Genomic DNA, 20455 nt, shown 5'->3' on the forward strand with positions numbered 1-20455 from the left:
GTATTGTTCTGTGATTGGGTGTCTCCCTCAGGTATGCTCTCGGGGCGGGGTTAAGCCGAGTTGTTGCAACAGGTTTGACAACAGCTCGGCGGCAGTGTGTAGTGAGACGAGCCTCCCAGTTTTCTCTGCAACACTGAACGGCTGACATGGACTTTTGGAGGAAACCATCTCAGATCATCTACAGGCGATTTAAGAACCGGGACCTAAGGTAAAACAAACAAACTCGCGTTTTTATTCCGTATTCCCTCTGTTGTTGTAGTAACTCCAATCCTACTGTTTTTGCATACTAACTAGACTGTTGTCAGACGGAGTATGATTCCCTCTAAGGCAAAATTATGGTGAGAAAAACGGTGACTTATTTCTCCTGCTGAATAATAACACCTTGATGTCTCCTTCCTGTGTGCTGACATTTAGCAGCAGCAGGACAGATTTGGTTAGTCCCAGCGATGAGTCTCAGGCCACAGACAATGAGATCTGCACTATATCCTCAACGAGAGTCCCCTCAGGGACCCAGTCCACATCCACAGGAGATGGATCTAACTCCAGGGGGGAAGGTTTGTACAACACCATCAGTTGTAGCCTACGTAATACAGTTTTTATTTCATTTAAAGTGAATGGAAAATAAAATCAGTTCATGCTGTTGTCATTGTTGGTGATGAATCAACATGGGAGCAGTGCTCTAAAACAATACATGTATATAGGCCTATACTGTATGTGTATATAGTACTGTCTATATAGACCTTTTTTTTTTGAGAAGATAAAGAAAATGGAAAGAGCAGTAGAATAAAATTTGCAAAATATCTTTATTAAAGTATAAATAGTATAATATGGAAAATACTGAAGTCCATACACCCCAAATGTAGGCTACTGAGTCAACTTAAGTTGTCTTGACAGCTGGAGTCACACATCAGCTCCTAGCACTGTTACTTTTTGAGATCTGCTAATCTTGTATGGTGCCAAATATTGTTGCATAGGCCTGTAGTTGTTTTGCTTTTCAACAGATCCTGTATACTTTACAGGTGAGCGTGACCTTACGCTGTCTGTCTTCGTGTTACAGAAACCTTTACAGTGGAGGAGGCTCTGGAGGCCATGGGTTTTGGAAAGTTCCAGTGGAAGATGTCTCTCCTCACAGGACTGTCATGGGTGAGACTCTTAAAGCACATGGACACGTCTTCTCTCTCTTATCACAAGTAGCTGTGCTCTCTGACGCGCTGCCTCCTCGTCTCGTCTCTCTGAACGTGCAGGTCGCAGACGCCATGGAGATGATGATCCTCAGCATCTTAGGCCCTCAGCTGCACTGTGAGTGGAGGCTGCCCGGCTACCAGGTGGCTCTCATAACATCGGTAAAGTCCTGTTTGGTCTTAATCTACAGCTTAAAGCTTGTTGGTTTAGTTTGTGTGTGTGTGTAAACGTTTGTTCTCAGCTGCCTTTGCCTGTTTTTGCCTCAGGTGGTGTTCATCGGGATGGGGATCAGCTCACCTGTGTGGGGGAATGTGTCCGACAAGTATGGCAGAAGAATTGTGAGGTTTTTTAATTAAATATCCAGATTTTTCATATATACTGTATATATTTTAGACACAGTATTTCATTTTTAACTTGTGTGTTTTTGTGGTAAACAGGGCCTGACCATTTGTATGTTCTGGACTCTGTACTACGGCCTGTTGAGTGCCTTTGCTCCGGTGTACGGCTGGCTCTTGGTCCTGCGGGGCCTCGTAGGCTTCGGCATCGGAGGAGCTCCTCAGTCGTAAGTTCTGCTTTCTTCTTACATGAAGCGATGTCTAATGACTCCTTAATGACTTGTAGCAACGACAAATACTCTGTCTCTGTTTAGGGTGACTCTGTACTCTGAATTCCTCCCAGTGAAGGCGAGAGGCATCTGCGTCATGCTGATATCGGTACTGTGGTAATTTTGTTATTAAAGTGCGACTCCTCGACTGTACTGCAGCATTTAATCTTTTAACCTGACTGATGTGTTCATGTGCGTCAGGCTTTCTGGGCGATCGGCTCTGTGTTCGAGGTTCTCCTGGCCCTGTGGGTAATGCCCACTCTGGGCTGGAGGTGGCTGCTCGGCCTGTCCACTCTACCGATGGCGATCTTTATCTGCTTCTGCTTTGTACGTATATGGTTTAATAGAGATCCCTAAAATAAAACCAGGTGGATTCAAACTCTCAGCTGAACTCCCTGTGTCACACAGTGGCTGCCTGAAAGTCCTCGTTTTGACGTACTGATGGGAAGAAGAGAAAAGGCCATGAGGACTTTACAACGCATCGCCAAAGACAATGGCAAAAGTGTGCCTCAAGGAGTATTGATTGCTTATCAACAGGTGATTTTGAAGATGTTTTACAGAGCACAGAGAGATCAGATCCAATGCTTCATTGGTGATGATGATTGTATTTTTTATATTTTACAGAAAGTCCAAGGACGGATCAAAGATCTCTTTGCTGCTCAATACTGGAAGACAACTGTTCTTCTGTGGTTTATATGGTGAGTTCAAGTGACACAACACTCTTTGTCCTTTATTATCAGAGGTAGTCATTGTTATCATTTTGCATCTTAAGACTTGTGTGCTTCAGTTGTACACGTCCTTGAATAAAACTTAGTTTGAATTAATTTAACACACAGTAAAGCCCAGCGAGTATTATGAAATGAATGGCTAGTTTTGTAGAGCACCAAACAAGATAATCGAGAGATGACTTTGTAAAGTCAGCCATGTATTTAATGCTTTAATTTCTCCTTACTTTGTTTCTTAAGTGATGTATTCATTATCTATTATTTTATCTGAAGGTTTGCGAATGCCTTTGCGTACTACGGGGTGGTGCTGCTGACAACGGAGATGTTGCAGAGCCAAGATTCATGTGGGGGTGAGAAACAGCTGATCCAGGTTGATCCTCTTTTAACCCTCTGTTGTAATCTGAGCAAACGCTGAAATAAAACTGCCCTCCTTCCTCATAGCGACCCAAGGCGCCAAGATTGAGCCAAGCTGTAGTCTGGAATGCAAATATCTGACGTCAGCTGACTACAAAGACCTTTTATGGACGACCTTGGCTGAATTCCCAGGTGAAATGCCGCCTATTAGCATCTCCTGGAAGCTGTGGGGTGTAAATTAGAAATATAATGTCATTTAATGATGGTGAGGCCAAGAACGGTGTTAAGCCCCTCCACACAGGGTGCTTCCTCATTTCTTCATTATCCTCAAATCATACTGTTGCAACATAGAAACTCAAGACCTGCTTAAGTCTTATATTCAGACATGTCATGAAGAAAAGACTTAAAGTGTTTCAGCCATGTTGATGTGTTACATCACCATCCGGGCCTGCAGCATGTAGCCTAAGGAGAGGCAGACACACATATATATGTTGTTTTAAGGAGTGTTTATCCTCTGTGTATGTTTACTGTTTGTTTTCCATATTTGTTTCAGGTATTTTAATTGTGCTTCTGGGAGTTGAGTATATTGGCAGGAAGAAGAGCATGGCGTTGTGTTTCTTTGTGTTTTCTCTGTCCATTGTGCCTGCATACGCTTGTGTTGGCAGGTAGGTTTGACTCTGCATGTTTTTATTTTGTCCTATTGGACCAAAAGCAGCTCGTTAAATCAATCTCCGTGTTTCTCTCTTTGTTCGCAGGACAACTCTCATGGTCTTCATCTTCATCGCCAGAGCTTTCATCTCTGGAGGGTTCCAAGTTGTTTTTGTCTACACCCCAGAGGTCGGTCTCCACACCTTTTCAGCACTTTTCGCATCAACATGTTTGCTCACATATGTATATAAATCCTTTTCCTTTTTTGTCATCAGGTGTATCCCACAGAAAACCGGGCCTCAGCAATGGGGGCGTCCAGTGCGATGAGCAGGGTGGGTGCCCTGATCACCCCGTTTGTTGCACAGGTAAGGAGGAGCGGCCATGTCTGTTGGTGCTTTGCATAGAAACTTTCTCAAATCTGGAAAAAAAACACCTAAACCTAAAACATATGTGTATATGTATATATGTATATGTGTCAGCCGGAGGAGAAGCTTATATAAATTGGAAGTACCTTTCTTCAAAAGATTTTCTAATATTTTCAGTTTTTACCTATTCTGTTTTATCCAATTCGATGTGAACACACTATTTTATATTTCCAAGTTTGATTTTCTGATGTTGAGACAATGGTCAGAAGACTAAAAAAAAAAACATGATTCACAAACCACAAAAGATTCACTGCAAATTTTGTACAAATCTTACCTTGGCCTTTAAAGGTAATATGTAATGAGAAGATGGCATTTTAACCTGAAATGGTGTGAAATTATAGATTATATGTAGCTAGTTTATGTTCATGTTTTACATTTTGCTTCTTAATCTGTAAGTGTAGATTCTAGCATTTTAGCAATACTACCTGTACTGCTGCCTGTGTGAGACTCTCTTTTTGTGTCAGGTTCCTCATGTCTGTGTTTGGGTTGTAGGTGCTGCTCAGAGCATCAGTGGATGTGACCCTGTCCGTCTACTTGGTTATTAGTCTCCTGGCCGCCGTTGCATCAATGTTGCTGCCCATTGAGACGTTAGGCAGGAGTCTGCAGGAGTCCACGTTTGACCAGGAGGCCGGAGGAGGGGAAGCAACCACCACAACCAGCCAGGCAAACACTTCAGCACCCTGCCCTGACTACGGTTAGATCGACCAGCAGGAATGACAGAGAAAGAAAAAGACTGAAAAGGCTGAATATTCGTTCGCCTCCCAGGATGCTGCAGATGCCGCAGTTGTCTCTTTAACTATGGACTGAATCATCTGAGCGATGATGGGTGAAGAGCAGCAGGGGACAATCTCATTACAGGCAGGGAGTGATAATTGAGGGTAGGCCTACTGCCCATGTCTAATGAGAGCGGAAGCACACTTGTGCCTGGGCTGGTTTGTTTATCCTCTCTTCCATTCAGGCCATGAGAACCAACACTGGGACATTTTGGAAAATGATGATGCACAGGCCAGACTCTGCTCAGAGCTACACATTTTTAAACCACCTGTAAGAGACTGAGGATTTTATTTCATTAAGTTTACATATGACTTTTTTTTATTTTATTTACTATTTTATTTATTTATTGTATGCAGCCATGCACCTTTTGTCCAATAAAATAATTTAATCTGCTTTAGGCTTTATTTTATTTTGTCAGTGTATCTCTGTATTGTCACTGACTCAGGAAGAGAGACGAGTCTGTTGTTGTGGCTCTTGATCAATCTAGGGTAAACTTACAATCATTAGGCTAGTTGATTAATTTATCTACAAAAAGTAAATCAAATAATCATTATGCGATTCATCACAAATAATAAAATCACAAAATGTGTTTCTTCACCACATCAAATGTGAGCACTTGATTATTTGTAGCCTATTGATCTAAATGACACTAAACTTAACATATTTTGGTTTTTAAATGTGAGTTGATTATTAATTATTAATCTGAAGATTAATCAATAATTAAAATAACCAATAGCCACAGCATTAGATTGGCATGAAGTTAATTGACTGTTATTCATTAAGGTTTATATAGCAGCCTTGTTTTCGTTAGGCCTATGTGAAGGGGTCTGAACATTTGAACAAAACATGACATCATCTTGGACTGTGGGAAATTATGACGTTATTTTTTATATATATATATATAATTTTCTTGGTGTCAGGTTTTGGAGACCAAACAGTTAACCCATAAGAATAATCAGCAGGTTGCTCGATAGAGGAAAATCGATGGTAATTGTTAGGTTTCATAACACGAGCAGAATATTTGATCCACATTTGTATTTGGGAGTTCTTAGTCTGGCCAGTCACCTTGACAACATTGGCCCAATGACAGCGCACACGCGAACTAGGCCAGCCAATCAGCGGCCGCCGACGGAGCTGCATGTCATTTCTGCCCCGCTTTGCAACCTGCACCGTGTTTTGTTGTTTGTCTGTCTTGTCTGCGCACCGGCGATGAAATCTCGGGCTCCGTCGTCGCTGCTGGCTCGCTACAAACGGAGGAAAACACCACCGCTCACGACTTCCCGCTCATGAGGACTCCGGCGACCGGGCGCAGAGGACGCACGGAGCCGCCGGCGGACCGACAGGGAAGGGAAGGGACCGGGAGCACCGCCGCCGGGGCTGCTGCTCAGGAGGAGTCAGGTGCTGCTGCTGCTGCTGCTGCTGGATGAGAGTCTGACTAGGCATTTTCTCCCCGGTGACAGAGACAATCTCAGCGGCGCATCTTCTCACATCCTCCTCCTCCTCCTCCTCCTCCCTTCTCCTCCTCCTCCTCCTCCTCCTCCTCCTCCTCCTGCTGCTGCTGCTGCTGCCCCAACCGCGACCATGGCCCTGGTGACTCTGCAGCGCTCTCCCACACCTAGTGCAGCATCCTCGGCCAGCACGACCAACAGCAGTGCGGGGGAGGTGAGTGGAAAAGCCGGGGCTCGGTCTTTGTGTGAGTGTGTGTGTGTGTGTGTGTGAGGAGGAAACGCCGAGAAACGCGCCTGGCGTGAGCCTGTTATCACTAACTACAACCTGGGTGGTGTTTGGATATCCTGCGGGGAAGGGTTGTTAACCCTACTTCCGCCGCCGCTTGCGTGCATTTATAAAAAAAAAAATAAAAAAAAACTTCACCTATTGTCGCACTGTTTCCAGCAGGGGACTTGTTTGTGGTCGCACTGTGGCAGCGGATTTGTAAACAAAATCCTGCAGCGGGGGGTCGGTGGATGAGGAGGTGGGAGGCAGTGGGGGAGGAGGAGGAGGAGGAGGAGGAGGAGGAGGAGGTGGTTGTGGTGGAGGGGTTTAGCTGTCAGAACAAAGTGCTCATTTTGCTGCTGCACAAACATTTGCAGCGTTGCTCTCAGGTTGTCCTCCCTCCTTGTTACTGGAGCTTTTATTGGCTCTAATGCAGCCTGAAGGTTGGGAAGGAGACTTTAAAGGGAAATGCTACCAATTTTTTTTTTTTTTTCCATAATGAACAATGCACCCCAGGACAAGAAGGTCAAATGTTCATCGAAAAACTTTGCAGAATGAGTGATGCCACTGAGGTGCACGGATGAGATGCAGAGGTGTGTCACCTCACGTGTTCATCCAGAAGTTAAAGCCTAGCTATTTGTATCTGCAGCGAAACAGGAAGCAATTGAATGTATAAACGTTGATCATCTGCATATGTTTTGACATCATTAGACAAACAGTAATAAGTTGTAACACAAACCGGAGTCGTGTTCATGCTCTTGACAACGAAAACAGAACCACATCTGAGAAACCACATCTTAGCAGCCACAAAGTCAACATTCGAATATGGAGCAGTGCCAGATTTGACATCCCAGTGAAATCATAACATCAGGGTTAGTGCTCCAGTTTCTAGTTATAGGAAAGTGGATTATGTGCTTCATAAGTAGGCCCGGCTGAGCCCAGGCACAAAAATAAGCAGTGACATTCCTCCTTTGATGATAAGTGGGTTTTTAATATCACTTTTCTTCTCACTGTTCTGCGAGAGTCGGCCAGAGCTGCAGGAAGAAAAAACAAGTGGATGGGTGTGATGTCTGGATGTGTTGTTTTGGCGAACTCGTGCTGTTTGAAGGTGTCCTAATGATTCAGCTGACGGATTTATGGGATGTTCAGAGCAGAGATCACAACACTGGCAGAGATGCAGAGGGCCAGCAGATGGCGTCGGACTACTTTGTTTCCATTTGACTCAGTCTTGGTGCTACAGTACTGTCCCTAAGGCTTGAACATCAGTTTGAAATGTACAAAGCAACAGAATAATTCAGCTACAAGAGAGAAAGGTGTTCAAAGTGCTCACAGAAAATGTAAAATATCTTAACACGGTGTCCTCACACATTATGTGTCAGTCGTTTAAAATCGCTTTGTTTTTGTCTTTCAGGACTTTGGAAGCGACGATGACCGGAAAAATAATCAGAGGTAAGAAATCTCACTGTTCTGTAGAGACGAAGATGAGTAAATACACTAATTCATTGTACTCTGTGTGGTCAGCGGTCCCGATTGTCCCGCTAACCCTGGATGAATTTGTAGTAGCAACTGTGAGAAATCCCCACAGGTATTATGTGTGAAGGTAGCATGACTGGAACCAGCTTGGGTGAGAATATTACCTTAACAACACAGTTTTCTGTATGTTTCCATGTTATTTCTGTATTTTTGTTAATCCAGCTTTTCGCACTTCATGTGAAAAAGTGAAAAAGTGAAAAAGTATAAAACAAAATTAGATTTTAGTGCAGGTTAAGGCTGAAATTAACCCTCCAGGTTGATTTATTCAAAACTCTTAAACTCCACATGCTTGGTGCCCTTTTGGTTCTGTGTTCATTTACATTAACACATTAATTTACATAACGTTAAGTCACCTGGGAAACTAGAATACAAGACACAAATGGGTAAAAAAATATGGTTAATAGTATTTAGGAGCAGTTCGTGGTTGTGAAAAATATAGTTTCATGTCCAACAACAGAAATACAGCAGAAAAAATGTTGAGTTATTTTTACTGAGAGTGTGAGGAAGCTGGATTTATCAGCTTGTAACTAAATAATGTATCAATTAAGTTATGTTCCAATGATCAATGGGCTTAAACAGTGCAGATAAACATCCTCGTAGCTAATGCAAGGATGGCATCCTGTACAATGCTTACAAATATTTCAATAGTTTCATCTTAGCGGCTGCTGCTGATATATTGTGTATTATTTGTTGGTGTTTCTGCAGCACAGTTGCATTTAATTGGCTCTCTAGTGGGAACAAGGTTTTAACAGTGCACAACTTACTGAGGACTGATTCAACGCTGCCTCTGCGTTGACCTTTTTGGTGCATTCACGGTGGCTCTGAAACGTATGTAGTCTTATTTCACCGTCAAAGGACCGCGCCGCCTCGATGATTAAAAACTCTTTTGGCCCGTGATGAGCTGCTCGTCTCGTCCTCGTCGGTCCTGAAGATTCAGTGATGTCAGCGAATCAGGCTCTCCAAGGGGCCGTACAGCATCAGTCTATTGTCTCTAATGGCCCTTAGTTTCTCACTGTTGTCAAGGAGAAAAAGCTGCTGATTAATGTGACAGACTTTCTTTCTTTTTTCTTTTTTTTTCTTTTTTTTTTGAAATGCTTCCTCTCCTCGGTTACATAACAAAGAGCACATCAACACCTGATCCTGCTCATTCACATAGCGTTTCTTTCATCAACGAGACGTCACAGTGGCTATGATTTGTGTCAGCAGAGCTCTGGCACAGGCTCTGTCATTGTGTTCACTGTGTGTGTGTGTGTGTGTGTGTGTGTGTGTGTGTGTGTGGGTGGGTCACTTGCAGTTGAAACAGTCATGTCATGCTTTGTCCGACTCAATGAGTAACATGTTTCTGTGGCTCGGTGATTCATCATCAGTGTGGAGTCTTAATTTAGGATTCTGCATGTCAAACTTGAGGCCGACGCCAAGTAAGCGCTTCCACCGCCTCCCAGCACTCGCATGAATGATGGCATTGTAGCTAGGAGGAGCGTTGCAGGAGAAGGTGGGGGGAGTGGTGGTGGGGGTGGTGCCGGTTGCTGAAGAAGAGCAGAAACGAACGCAGACGAGGAGAATTTGAGGACCGGGTCGGAAAGATAGAGAGAGAGAGAGAGAGAGAGAGAGAGCTGTGGGAGGAGGAGAGGAAGGACATGCCAAGACAAGAGAGCATGACAGGAGATGTTAAACAAGGATCTGCTGCTAGAGGAGGCTGCAGGTGTAGAGGATGAAGGGAAGATGAGAAGGTTTTTTTTCTGAGGACAGTGTGAATAGTACGTAGAGGAAACCAGCAGGATGCATCTGGTCATGAAACCTTCTCATAAAGCCATGTTAACGGTGCTGCCTCACTTCGTGGATAAAGCCGCTCTGACTCGGAGGGAGATCTGTCGCATGTAAGTTTCCACACAGATATTAAAAAGTATATAGTGGTCGATTTTTATTTTGAGAGCAAATCAATACTTAGTGACAGTATATGGGACGTCTTGGACCGGTGATTAGTTTAATATAACAGCGTGAAAGAAGAGATTAGAAATGTTTCTCTGTATCATATTCATGCCTTTTCTCAAGCGTAGCCCCAGTTTGTTCGGGGAAAGTTATTTTTTGCCACTTTCATGTTTCCACTGCACATCCAGCTTTGTAGCTAATTTAAAATCGTCAGTCGTCTTGCGTCAATTTTTGAAAAGAAACAATGATGGCACGTAGCAGAGGAGCTGGAACAAAAGGCCTTGTGATGGTCCCACTCAGTCATACCAGGCTTTGTCTCTATGTGTGTGTGTGTTTGAGTGAGCGAGGGTGTGTGTGTTGGTCGAGAGGAGAATGAGACTGTGGTTAAACAAAGCTGCACCCTGTCCCGTGTGAGGAAAAGACACTAAAGGCTCTCCTCCTGCTCGCTGCAAGGTCACGACCCAGAGCTGCTGCATCCAGCGGGACAGCAGGCAGGACAGCAGAGTGCAGATTTTAGAGTATGGAGGCATAAGAACAGTTTATCAACCGTCAGCAAACCAGCCCGGGTGGAGTTGTGTTCATCACGCTGTGAAAACACAAAGCAGTAAAAGTCGCTGGATCAGGCCGAACAATGAGTCAGTCGATCAAGAAAGTCACATTAAGATGAATTATCAATTGCAGACTTATTGTTTTGAAGACTGTAGATGAAAAACTATTTTTATTTAGCAGTTTATTTACACAGACAGCAATGATTCAGTTGCAGCTTGATCTAGATAATCTCATCTACCAACTCTCTGTACATCTTTTGTTCATGTTTTTAGGATTCTGTCTTCTAATTTCAGGTTGTAAGGTTTTAAATGAGGGGTTGAGGATCTGTTTCTAAAAAAGAGGAAATGAGGCGTGTGTTGCCTTTGGAGAACGGCACCTGGGCAGTTTTTTAGTTCAAGAGATTGGTTAAAGGGATAGTTCAACATTTTGGCAAATTGGCCCATAATCCCTATAGTTTTAGCAGTAGGTTCGTTACCTTTATTTGTCGGTGCAAGCTGTTTTTAGAACGGTGGAGCAGAGCCGCGAGCTGCTCAGAGCTACGCTATGGAGGCTCATGGAATTTCTTGGTTTCCCTCATCAACCTCATCAAATACACAATCCAGCAACTTCAAAACACTCTCGTAATGCCAGCTCTGACCAGCTCGCGGCTCAGCTCGGCCGTTCTAAAAATAGCTTGCACCGGCAAATAAAGGTAATGAACCTACTGCTATGGCTATAGGGATTATGGCAATGGGCCAATTTGCCAAAATGTTGAACTATCCACATTCAACATTTTGAATTTCTTTCAGTTTACGCATTGAACGTTCATCCTCTGATGTCATAAGAAAAAAGAGGGCGATATAGAAGAAGCATGTATGTACAAATGAAAAGCCGGTATCTGTGTGATCTTCAGGAGAACTGATAATGTGGGGTTGCAATTTCTTGCCCTCTTCCCTGTTTCCCTGTCAGTTTATGACTTCAATCTGGCCGTAACCTGTCAGGAAGTTGTCAGAGTTTGATCTTTTCAAGACTTCAGTCTGTTCTTTTTTCTTCCTTTCTCCTTTTTTCCCTCCTCCAGCCTCAGCGAGAGCTTCTTCATGGTCAAAGGAGCTGCCCTCTTCCTCCAGCAGGGCGGCAGCGCACAAGGACCAAAGACCCCGACCCACCACAAACATGCAGGTAGGAACACAGCGCAACCACACAGAGACAAGAAGCTTTGTGTCTTTTTTCTTTTCTTTTTTTCTTTTTTTTGCCCATGTTCTCTGCACAAATGAGCTCCAGACAAAAGGAAAATTGTGTCAGCTGAGGTGGCGTTTTCCCCTCTGTGGGCTTGTCTGTGTTTATTCTCAACTGTTACCTCACTGGGTCTGACCTGAACTGACCCAGAGACACCCACAGTTTCAAACCAGGAATAGTTTGCTTCAAGCGATTTCAAATGAATATATAGACTGTTTTGACTAAAATGCATTCAAAAATAATGTCTGATTTTATATATCTCAATAGATTTCCAAATTAGGACAGTGCTGATGTCGTCATCCAGCTCAGACGCCTGTATTGTCTAAATTACTGCATATTTGTGCTGTGTCATCCAGACCTTAGTTGTTTTTTAATTTTTATATCAGCTCCAACAGATTTAGCCAAGTGATATTACACAATCACACTGCCGCTTCATGTCCGCACATCAAAGTGACGTTAGCGTCTGACAAAGTCCTGAACAATCTAAAAATAAACTACATTGCTCAGTACAGTCCATCAGGTTTATTTCTTTTAGATCCTCGCTGTTTGTAAAGTATCTGACATCTCTGTTGAGTCTGAAGTTGTCTGAGGACAAATCCAAGACAAAATCTTTACTGAGCTGTAACTCTCTAATTCTGTAGCTTTACAACACTGGCAGGTTGCAGGGTTTAGATTTGTCTTCATTAAGATAAATCTCCAAATACACTGTTGCTCATGAAGTTGGAATAATTTTGTTTTCAGACACTAACCCTCCTCTTTTTAATCCTATTATAAAGGTTAATTATGGTTTAATTTTTACTGTGATATGTTTGGAAGAGATTGATCGATAAAGTTTTGAGAGGATGTACACTTTGTCTATCAAGAATAAATCACATTGTCACTTTATGAATAAGATTTTTTTTATTTTTTTTATTCCAACTTTGTGAGCAACAGTGTTAACATCCCTTTGGAAAAAGAAAAAAAATCCAAGGAATGCACAGTGAAAGATGACTGGTTTGTAGGCGACCTTCGTTATGTTTTGTTTTTTATTCATAAAAAAACTGGGGAGTGTTATTTTTTCAATAGTGAAATCGGATCTGGAAATGGAAGTTTTAGTTACTGTGCACTGGTCAGTGGGAATCAATTGTCTTCACATCCAGGCTGTGACAGTAATCTCAAAGTGGTTTGTCTGATTAAAGCACATGTCAGAAAAAGAGACACTGAACTAGTAATGACTCAACTAGTTTCTTAACGGTTTCCTTTCAGGTGATTTACCTCAACACCTGCAGGTCATGTTTAAGATCCTCCGGTCTGAAGATCGCATCAAACTGGTTTGTATAATACTGACACTTCATTAAATAATAAGTCATTCATTTAATTATATATAATTCACAGAAAATTCATAATTTTCAAGTTGAAACTATATTTCAAAGGAGTGATTCCCTGATAGTCAGAAGTACAAGTTTCCTACAGTGTCTGGTTTTTGTTGCACAGGCGGTACGGTTAGAGAGTGGATGGTCGGACCGGGTGCGCTACATGGTTGTTATCTACACTAATGGCCATCAAGATACAGAGGAAAATATCGTCCTGGGAATGGACTTCACAGACAAGGACAGGTGATTATTCTCCCTATACCGCCTCACATTCAGTTTTTCTTTTTAATCTGAATGTGACTCATTAAATCCTTTCATGTTTCTCACCCTCAGTAAAAACTGCTCCATTGGGATGGTGCTGCCGCTGTGGAGCGACACCAACATCCATTTAGACGGAGATGGGTAAGGTTCAGTCAATCAGCTGGTAAAACAAATCAGATATGATGAAGGTTTTGGTTGTTGTTGTTTTTCTTCCCTGTAGGTTTTACTGCCCACTAGTGGCAGAGGAGTGAATTACACAATTTTTTTTTCTCTCCCCCTGTGAGAGCCGTTCTTGCTGACCTGTTAACATTGTCTCTGTGCGTGTACGCTGGAGGAATGTTCCACTGGTTTGTGGCCTGAATAGTCCCAGTGAACCAGCCTCGTCCAGTCTGTGTTTACATCGCCCCTCATCACTCTCCATCTCCCTCCAGACTCAAAACTGATCCACGTTCTCCTCTTCTCCTCCTCCTCCTGCTCCTCCTGCTCCTCTTCCTCTTCTCCTTCTCTTCTTCCTCACCAGAGGCTTCAGCGTGAACACAGCGGGGCGGTCACATGTCTTCAAGCCTGTATCTGTGCAGGCCATGTGGTGAGGAAATTCTTCATGTTCACCTGGGATTACTGCTGTGTGTTTGTGGTGTGTGAGATCGTTTCAGCACAGGGAGGTTTATACATTGTCCACACTGGAGGAATGTTGTTGTTTTTTTTAAGACTCTTAAATTACACATATCAAGAGCATGTGTACCTTAGGACATGGTTCACACTTCTCTAGTCTTTTTCTACATGTTCTTTCCTGTAAGGTGCCACAGTTAGCGTTAAACTAAATCACAATTTGTACATTTTTTTTAATTAGATGGCGACATGCAGATCCATTTTAAGCCTGTGTGCAGGGTGAAGGAACAGTTAAACACTGAGATTATCCAAATTTAGCTCAATTATGGGATCAAGTAGCAGCTCCACGAAACGGCTGAGAAATTACTGTGTAGACGTCAAGGCGTTGTGTTTGTTAACCTGGTGTGAACACTTTTCAGAACAAAACTAATTATTTGTGATGCCAACTCGATCTGTATCAAAATACACATTGGGCACAATGGCATGTTGTACACAGTATCGTATTGTCCCTATGGGTAGATGTGTATGGACATAAGCAGATTTTAACAAAAGTAAAGTAAGTGACTTTATGAATATCTAACAGTGGATGTGGTCAATGGAAATCAAGTCGACTTAACAGGCAGAGTGAAAGCACAAGGAAAATATTGTCACTGAGCGTTGAACTGTCCTTTAAAGTGAGTAGGAGCGTTCGGACTCAACCATCCATCTCATTTAAATATAGTTTGAATATTTACAATAATGATATTCTTGGTTTGGTGACATTCCTCCTTTAATTTACTATGTTCCTCACTGTGATGACGTTGCTGGTGCAGTGTAACTATTGGCCCCATTGTTCACGACTGTCACCACCATTTGTTCAAAGCAAAAACATCCTCTCTGTGGGAGCTCCACGCCACCTGCTGGTCACTTATCAGAATTACAACTAAGTAAGTTGCTTGTTCTTGCTGCTGATTATTTCTGGTGGTCAAACCCCCCCCCCTTTTCCATAGGTCTGCCTTGCAGGTCCTCCACAAAGCATGCGAGGTGTCACGCCGGTTCAACTACTTCCCAGGGGGCATTGCTCTCACATGGATGGCCTTCTACGAGAGCTGCATCACCTCGGAGCAGAGCTGCGTCAATGAGTGGAACGCTATGACCGATCTGGAGACCACGCGGTCCGATTCGCCCACCATGTTTGTTGACCGGTGAGACCCCAGAGAGCTGCAAGTGTAACAACAACAACAACATGTAGTAGCACCAGGATGTAGTGTTGTGTTGTCAGGCACTCACCTACAGTACAATACACCCACATCTGATTCAATTATCTCTTGTGCTGGAAGAGACAGAGACAAAGTTTTGTTGTGAATGGACCCACAGGTCCTGGCATGAGTACGACCATAGTCATGGAATAGATTAGCAAACCTTTTGACACGTACTGTTGTCTTTTTTGTTCTCTCTTTGTGCTCTTTGTTTTTCTTTGTGGAAACATTTTACACTGTTATGCTAATTTTCATTCAGAAGAAACCACTGATGTATTGACTCCCGGGCGATTATGATTATGTGCAGGCCGACGGAACGAGAGAGAACAGAGTGTCTCATCAAAGCCAAGCTACGCAACATCATGACGTTTCAGGACCTGGAGAACATCACGTCCAAGGAGGTATGTGCCAAAGTAACACATCAACAATGATGAAGATCTGCCTGTAATACTGTTCTCTGCACTGGAAACTGATACATTCTGGTGAATATCAATATCACTGTTTGTGTAAGAGTGGTTTCCAAACAGCTTGACACACAAGTACCGACTTGCCAAAAATTTACAATGGAATTGTGCACTGATGCGAACAAAACAAAAGTATTAGTGTTTCTTTCAGTGTGGGGAAAGTTTCACAAATTTTTCTTTTTGGGGGGGGGGGGGTTGTTTTTGATGCTTAGATCCGTAACGAGCTGGAGCAGCATATGAGCTGTAACCTCAAAGAGTACAAGGAGTTTATAGACAACGAGATGCTTCTGATCCTGGGTCAGATGGACAAGGCCACACTTATCTTTGACCATGTGTACTTGGTGAGTACGTCATTTTCCTCATTACATGCCCTTACTCAGTAAGTGTCACACTATGGTTTATTCCCTCCTCTATATAGTTTACTGAGTTTTCAATAGTAAATCTGAGCAATTATTCTAACAAGTGTTTCTGTGTCTTTACCTGTGTAGGGCTCAGAGTGGAATGCTTCAAACCTAGAGGAACTACGTGACTGTGGGTGAGCTGATGCACGCTCTCACATTTTTCAGATTTAAAGCTAAAAGCTGAAATCTCGTATAAGACTAAATAAATGCTATGCATGTATATTAATATCTAAGACCTATACACTATGAAAGAAGAGACAAATCCAAGCCAAAGTTTTGACTTTGTGTGCCATGTCTTAAAGACAGTGTTTGCTAAATTTTAGACTGGATTCTGCTTTTTTCAAGGTAAACTTCTGTGTCGCTGCATGTCTTTCCGTCAGTAATTGAATTGCTGCAGCAGTGATTCATCTCTTCTCAGTTAAAGCAGAAGAAAAACTGATGCATTGTTTCTTTGGTTTCAGAGTGGGTTACATCCTGAATGTCACCAGAGAGATCGACAACTTCTTCCCAGGGATGTTCTCATACCACAACGTCCGCGTGTACGACGAGGACGCCACCGACCTGCTGGCCCACTGGAACGACACCTACAACTTCATCGTCAAAGCCAAGTGAGTGAAAAATACAACCAGTGCCTCTTTAAGTGCATTTGACAGATATGTGGGAGAAATGATACAGATTATAAACAGGTTGTTATATATTATAAGGAGTGTCTGATCAGAGACTGTGCATCATAACTACGCTCCCACTGCACCTCGGTGTTTATAGATGGAGTTGTTAGTCATCACGTTGAAGTCGTCATAATTTAACTCGTCTCACACCAGGCGTTCTTCACGAGTATTGAGGCCGTGATCACACAAGACACATTTCTATCCTGCCCAAATGCAGGACACAGCTGTGGGTTGTGTCAGTAACAGAGACAGAGACAGAGCTGAAATGGTGCAGTCCCTGTGGTTGCTATGCAACTGTCTAACCATGCTAACCCGGAGTAAAAAAGGATGTTTATACAAATAAAAATGGAGGATCTAAAGTTAAAACATGCTACATGAAAATCATCACATTTAGTTTACTAATCTGATCAGCAGCTAGATCATCAGATGAGATTGTGATGAATTTCTCTCCGTCCATCAGGAAGAACAACTCCAAGTGCCTGGTGCACTGTAAGATGGGGGTGAGTCGGTCCGCCTCGACAGTTATTGCCTATGCAATGAAGGAGTACGGCTGGTCTCTGGAGAAAGCCTACAACTTTGTCAAGCAGAAGCGGAGTATAGCTCAGCCAAACGCCGGCTTCATGAGGCAGCTGGCGGAGTACGAGGGAATCCTGGACGCTAGGTAAGAAGTTCGATATTACGCACAAAACTGTAAAGCTTCTCTGTGACGTGCTCTATGTGTATGTGCGTTATGTGACGTGTTAACAAAAGTGTATTGCGCCTGCACAGCAAACAGCGTCACAACAAGCTATGGAGGCCTGAAACAGACGAGGAGGGGTCCGATGATTTGCAAGCCTCCGGCCACAGTACTGGTGGGGAGGAGACCCCAGGGCTCAGAGGGGAAGAGGCCTGGGGAGGCTGCGGGGCGTCTCCCTGCAGGGGCATGGGTCCGGAGATGGAGCCCCTTGACTCTCTTAACTATAATTACTACTTCAGGCGTTTGTCAGACTCTGCACTAGACAGTGAGCCCTCCACCCCGGTGCGAGGACCCCCTCTGCTGGGGATGGAGAGAGTCTTCATTGAGATCGAGGACGTGGAGAGAGACGCCCTCCTGGAGGACGAGGGTTTCCCCATGGCCCATTTAGCCCTGCCCGGCGAGGGCACCGCAGCCCAGACCTGCGGACGCCTCGACCCCCTGGAGGACATGAGACTGAGACTCGAGTTCAGTACTTTGGAAGAAGAGGATGAGGAAGAGGCGAAGAAAGAGGAAGCAGAGATGGCGGCTTTGGCTCAAACGCCCGGAAATTCTGATGGGAAGAGAGCAGGAGAGGAGGCTGAGAGGACGGAGGAGAGCAGGTTGGGCCTCGCCAACCTCAACACTAACAACAGCAACCGCCTGGCTGCGAAGCGCAGCTGCCCTGCAGCTTTTGACGTGAGTCGAAAAAAATATAGATTTTAAGTTTATTATATGAGAGATTTCATGTTGTGTTTATTTATATGTTTTTAAATGGCATTCATGTTAAAAACATAAAACGCATTTTAAATTCTGCATGCCACTGACCATATATTGTATTTTCTTGCACTCTTTGCTCCATTTAGGACAGTGCTAGCACAGGAAACCCTTTAAAAGTGAAGCCCTCCTATCAGTCCTGTAAAGACTGCTTGCGTCTGCCGCAAGGTCGGCGCTGTGACCGTCCAGCAGGAGGTCGTTCCCACCGCCTTAACCCTTCCCGCCACTGCACTGTCCCTTCCATATGCATAGATCCGCCGGGGACACATTTTGCTTCCACCCCACTTCTGCAGTCTTTGCCATCCCCTGCAGTCGTCCCCTCTAGCTTGGCCCAGCCCTGTGCTCACCTCTACCGCTGTGCCACCTGCGCCCCGGGTGTCCCGCTAGCCAACCGCCAGAAGCTGGTCTCGCCCATGAGCTGCGAGGAGACGCCTCCTGAACGCAGCTCAGTGGAGCCGGAGGACATGGATGAACCGAACGGTGACAACGTGGAAGTACAAATATCAACGGAAGGTACAGGGGCCATCGGCGCGACCACTGCTGAAGGTTTAAAGTTAGAGCCTGGTGGAGCAGTGGAGCTCCAGCAGCAGGCTCTGGCCCAGCTGCAGATGCCGGGACTGGGGAATTTGGTCTGGAATTGACGCGCCAAAGGGCGGAGCGGCTTGAAAAGCCGCCAAGCTCTGCCATGGAGGGCCAGCTCCCAGTGGGGGCCCTGCCTTAGTGGAAGAGATGGAAGAGGAGGAGGAAGAGGAGGAGGGGGCTTAGCACAGCCTCCAACAGGTACACTATGATGGCCGTGGGCCTTTAGAAGACTGTCGCTGTGGTGTCGCACCAGAAACAAAGCTCTGCTTTGACCTGTACTGTCATGTCCTGGCCTCAAGCTCCACTGTAACAAGCTGCAACAGAGATCCAGATGAGGCTGGTTGCTTTATGCTAAAAGCTTAAATGCTTCTGGCTGAATTGGGACTAAGGACTTTCTTGTGTCCTTCACTTTTCCATAAGACCGGTCTGGTCTCTTCCGAATCTGCCCCACCCACTCATAAATGATCTTCACACTTCCCCATATCTTCCTAGGTGGAGATGAGCATTATGCTGCCATTTTACTCTCAACAGACAGGTTTGGTGTATTCTCAAAACAGGAGACGATGGAGGTTCATAAGATCTAATTGTTGTCCCTGTCTGACTCCTGAGTTAACACTTTGATGTTGATGGAAAGAAAAATACGTGGAGCGACATGCTTCTGTCAGTGTACTGTATGGTTTTCAATCCAACTCATCAATAGTATCAAAAGGAACTCAATGAATGTTTGCCGTTGAGCCTGTTTGATTGCATCCCTCGTGTTACCACTGATAACTGAATCCTTCACTTATATTTTCCCCGCTGCAGCTGCTTTTGCATCACTAGAGGGCATTTCATGTGAAAGCATAATCATCAAAGAAGGATGTGAGCATATGTGAGCCTTTTTAATGCCTCTTTGAAAAGCGTCGTACCTCGGACCACAAGCATCTCAGACTGTTTTGGTCAAAACTTTTTGTCTCTGCTCAGTGGTTGGTTCGCCCTGACTTCCCTCCATTAAAGTTAATGTAATCATGTCCTTAAAGTGCTCAGTTTAGCCACACATGACTCTGCAGTATCACAAAATACTGAACAAACATATCCTCAACATGCTTAGGCAGAAAACACATGAAAGTTGGGTTAGATTTTCTTATGTCGAAAAGAAGGACAGAAGACACACTTTACATTTTTGTTGGGGGACATTACAGCATTCATGCTTCAAGAGATAATTCATAATTTTTGATGTCACATGATTTATGATGTAACCAAAGCCATATCATGTTGCCAGGTCCAGTTTTCATCATTTGACCAACATGTTCGTCTCACCTCCGTACCCAGTCTGAATGTGGGTAGTCATTTAACGAGGAGTTACCTTTTTGGTACTATACTGAAAAACCTTCCACTACCTTTCTCTAAACCTACAAATATTTTCAAAGGCACATTGATCGTGTGTAGATTAAGCACTTGAGCACAACTTTAGCAACCATTCACACAGTACACAGCCACATTCAATCCAAATCATTTAAGAACACAGGAGCAGACATAGAGAAATCATGAATGAGAAATCTGCCATCACTTTAAGAATATTCAAGAAATGTATTGCCTGTGGGAAATAAAATCAAAATTCAGTTGTTAGTTTTATTCCATATACACTGTGAAACTTAGAAAAAAGTATTCATTTATAAATTGGCAAGACTATTTTTCCTTTATCTTAAATACAGAAGGAGTAACCTATGAAGAAAACTGCAGAAAAAAGCTTCACAGGTT

The 20455-nt window shown here is 43.8% G+C and overlaps 2 protein-coding genes across 2 annotated transcripts; both read left to right on the top strand.

Moving 5' to 3' along the window:
* svopb (SV2 related protein b) lies at positions 1-5453 on the top strand. Its single transcript, XM_085792416.1, has 16 exons — positions 1-208; positions 418-554; positions 1058-1143; positions 1245-1343; positions 1449-1520; positions 1620-1744; positions 1832-1895; positions 1988-2113; positions 2195-2323; positions 2411-2484; positions 2785-2861; positions 2953-3057; positions 3419-3530; positions 3621-3702; positions 3789-3878; positions 4431-5453. Exons 1-16 carry the CDS (start codon positions 147-149, stop codon positions 4635-4637), a joined length of 1647 nt encoding a protein of 548 aa, XP_085648542.1. The 5' UTR covers positions 1-146; the 3' UTR covers positions 4638-5453.
* A 679-nt stretch (positions 5454-6132) lies between these two features.
* Positions 6133-19078, top strand: ssh1b (slingshot protein phosphatase 1b). Its single transcript, XM_085793474.1, is given in 16 exon segments — positions 6133-6374; positions 7837-7874; positions 11494-11594; positions 12897-12961; positions 13125-13246; positions 13337-13405; positions 13785-13850; positions 14863-15057; positions 15419-15512; positions 15788-15916; positions 16064-16110; positions 16438-16584; positions 17105-17305; positions 17413-18055; positions 18223-18754; positions 18757-19078. Coding segments are annotated over 16 exon segments (2628 nt in total). The 5' UTR covers positions 6133-6293; the 3' UTR covers positions 18855-19078.
* The last annotated feature ends 1377 nt before the right edge of the window (positions 19079-20455 follow it).

This window comes from Trachurus japonicus, chromosome 12 (assembly GCF_045865225.1).
Source record: "Trachurus japonicus isolate A0001 chromosome 12, Traja_1.0".
NCBI classification, from domain to species: Eukaryota; Metazoa; Chordata; class Actinopteri; order Carangiformes; family Carangidae; genus Trachurus; species Trachurus japonicus.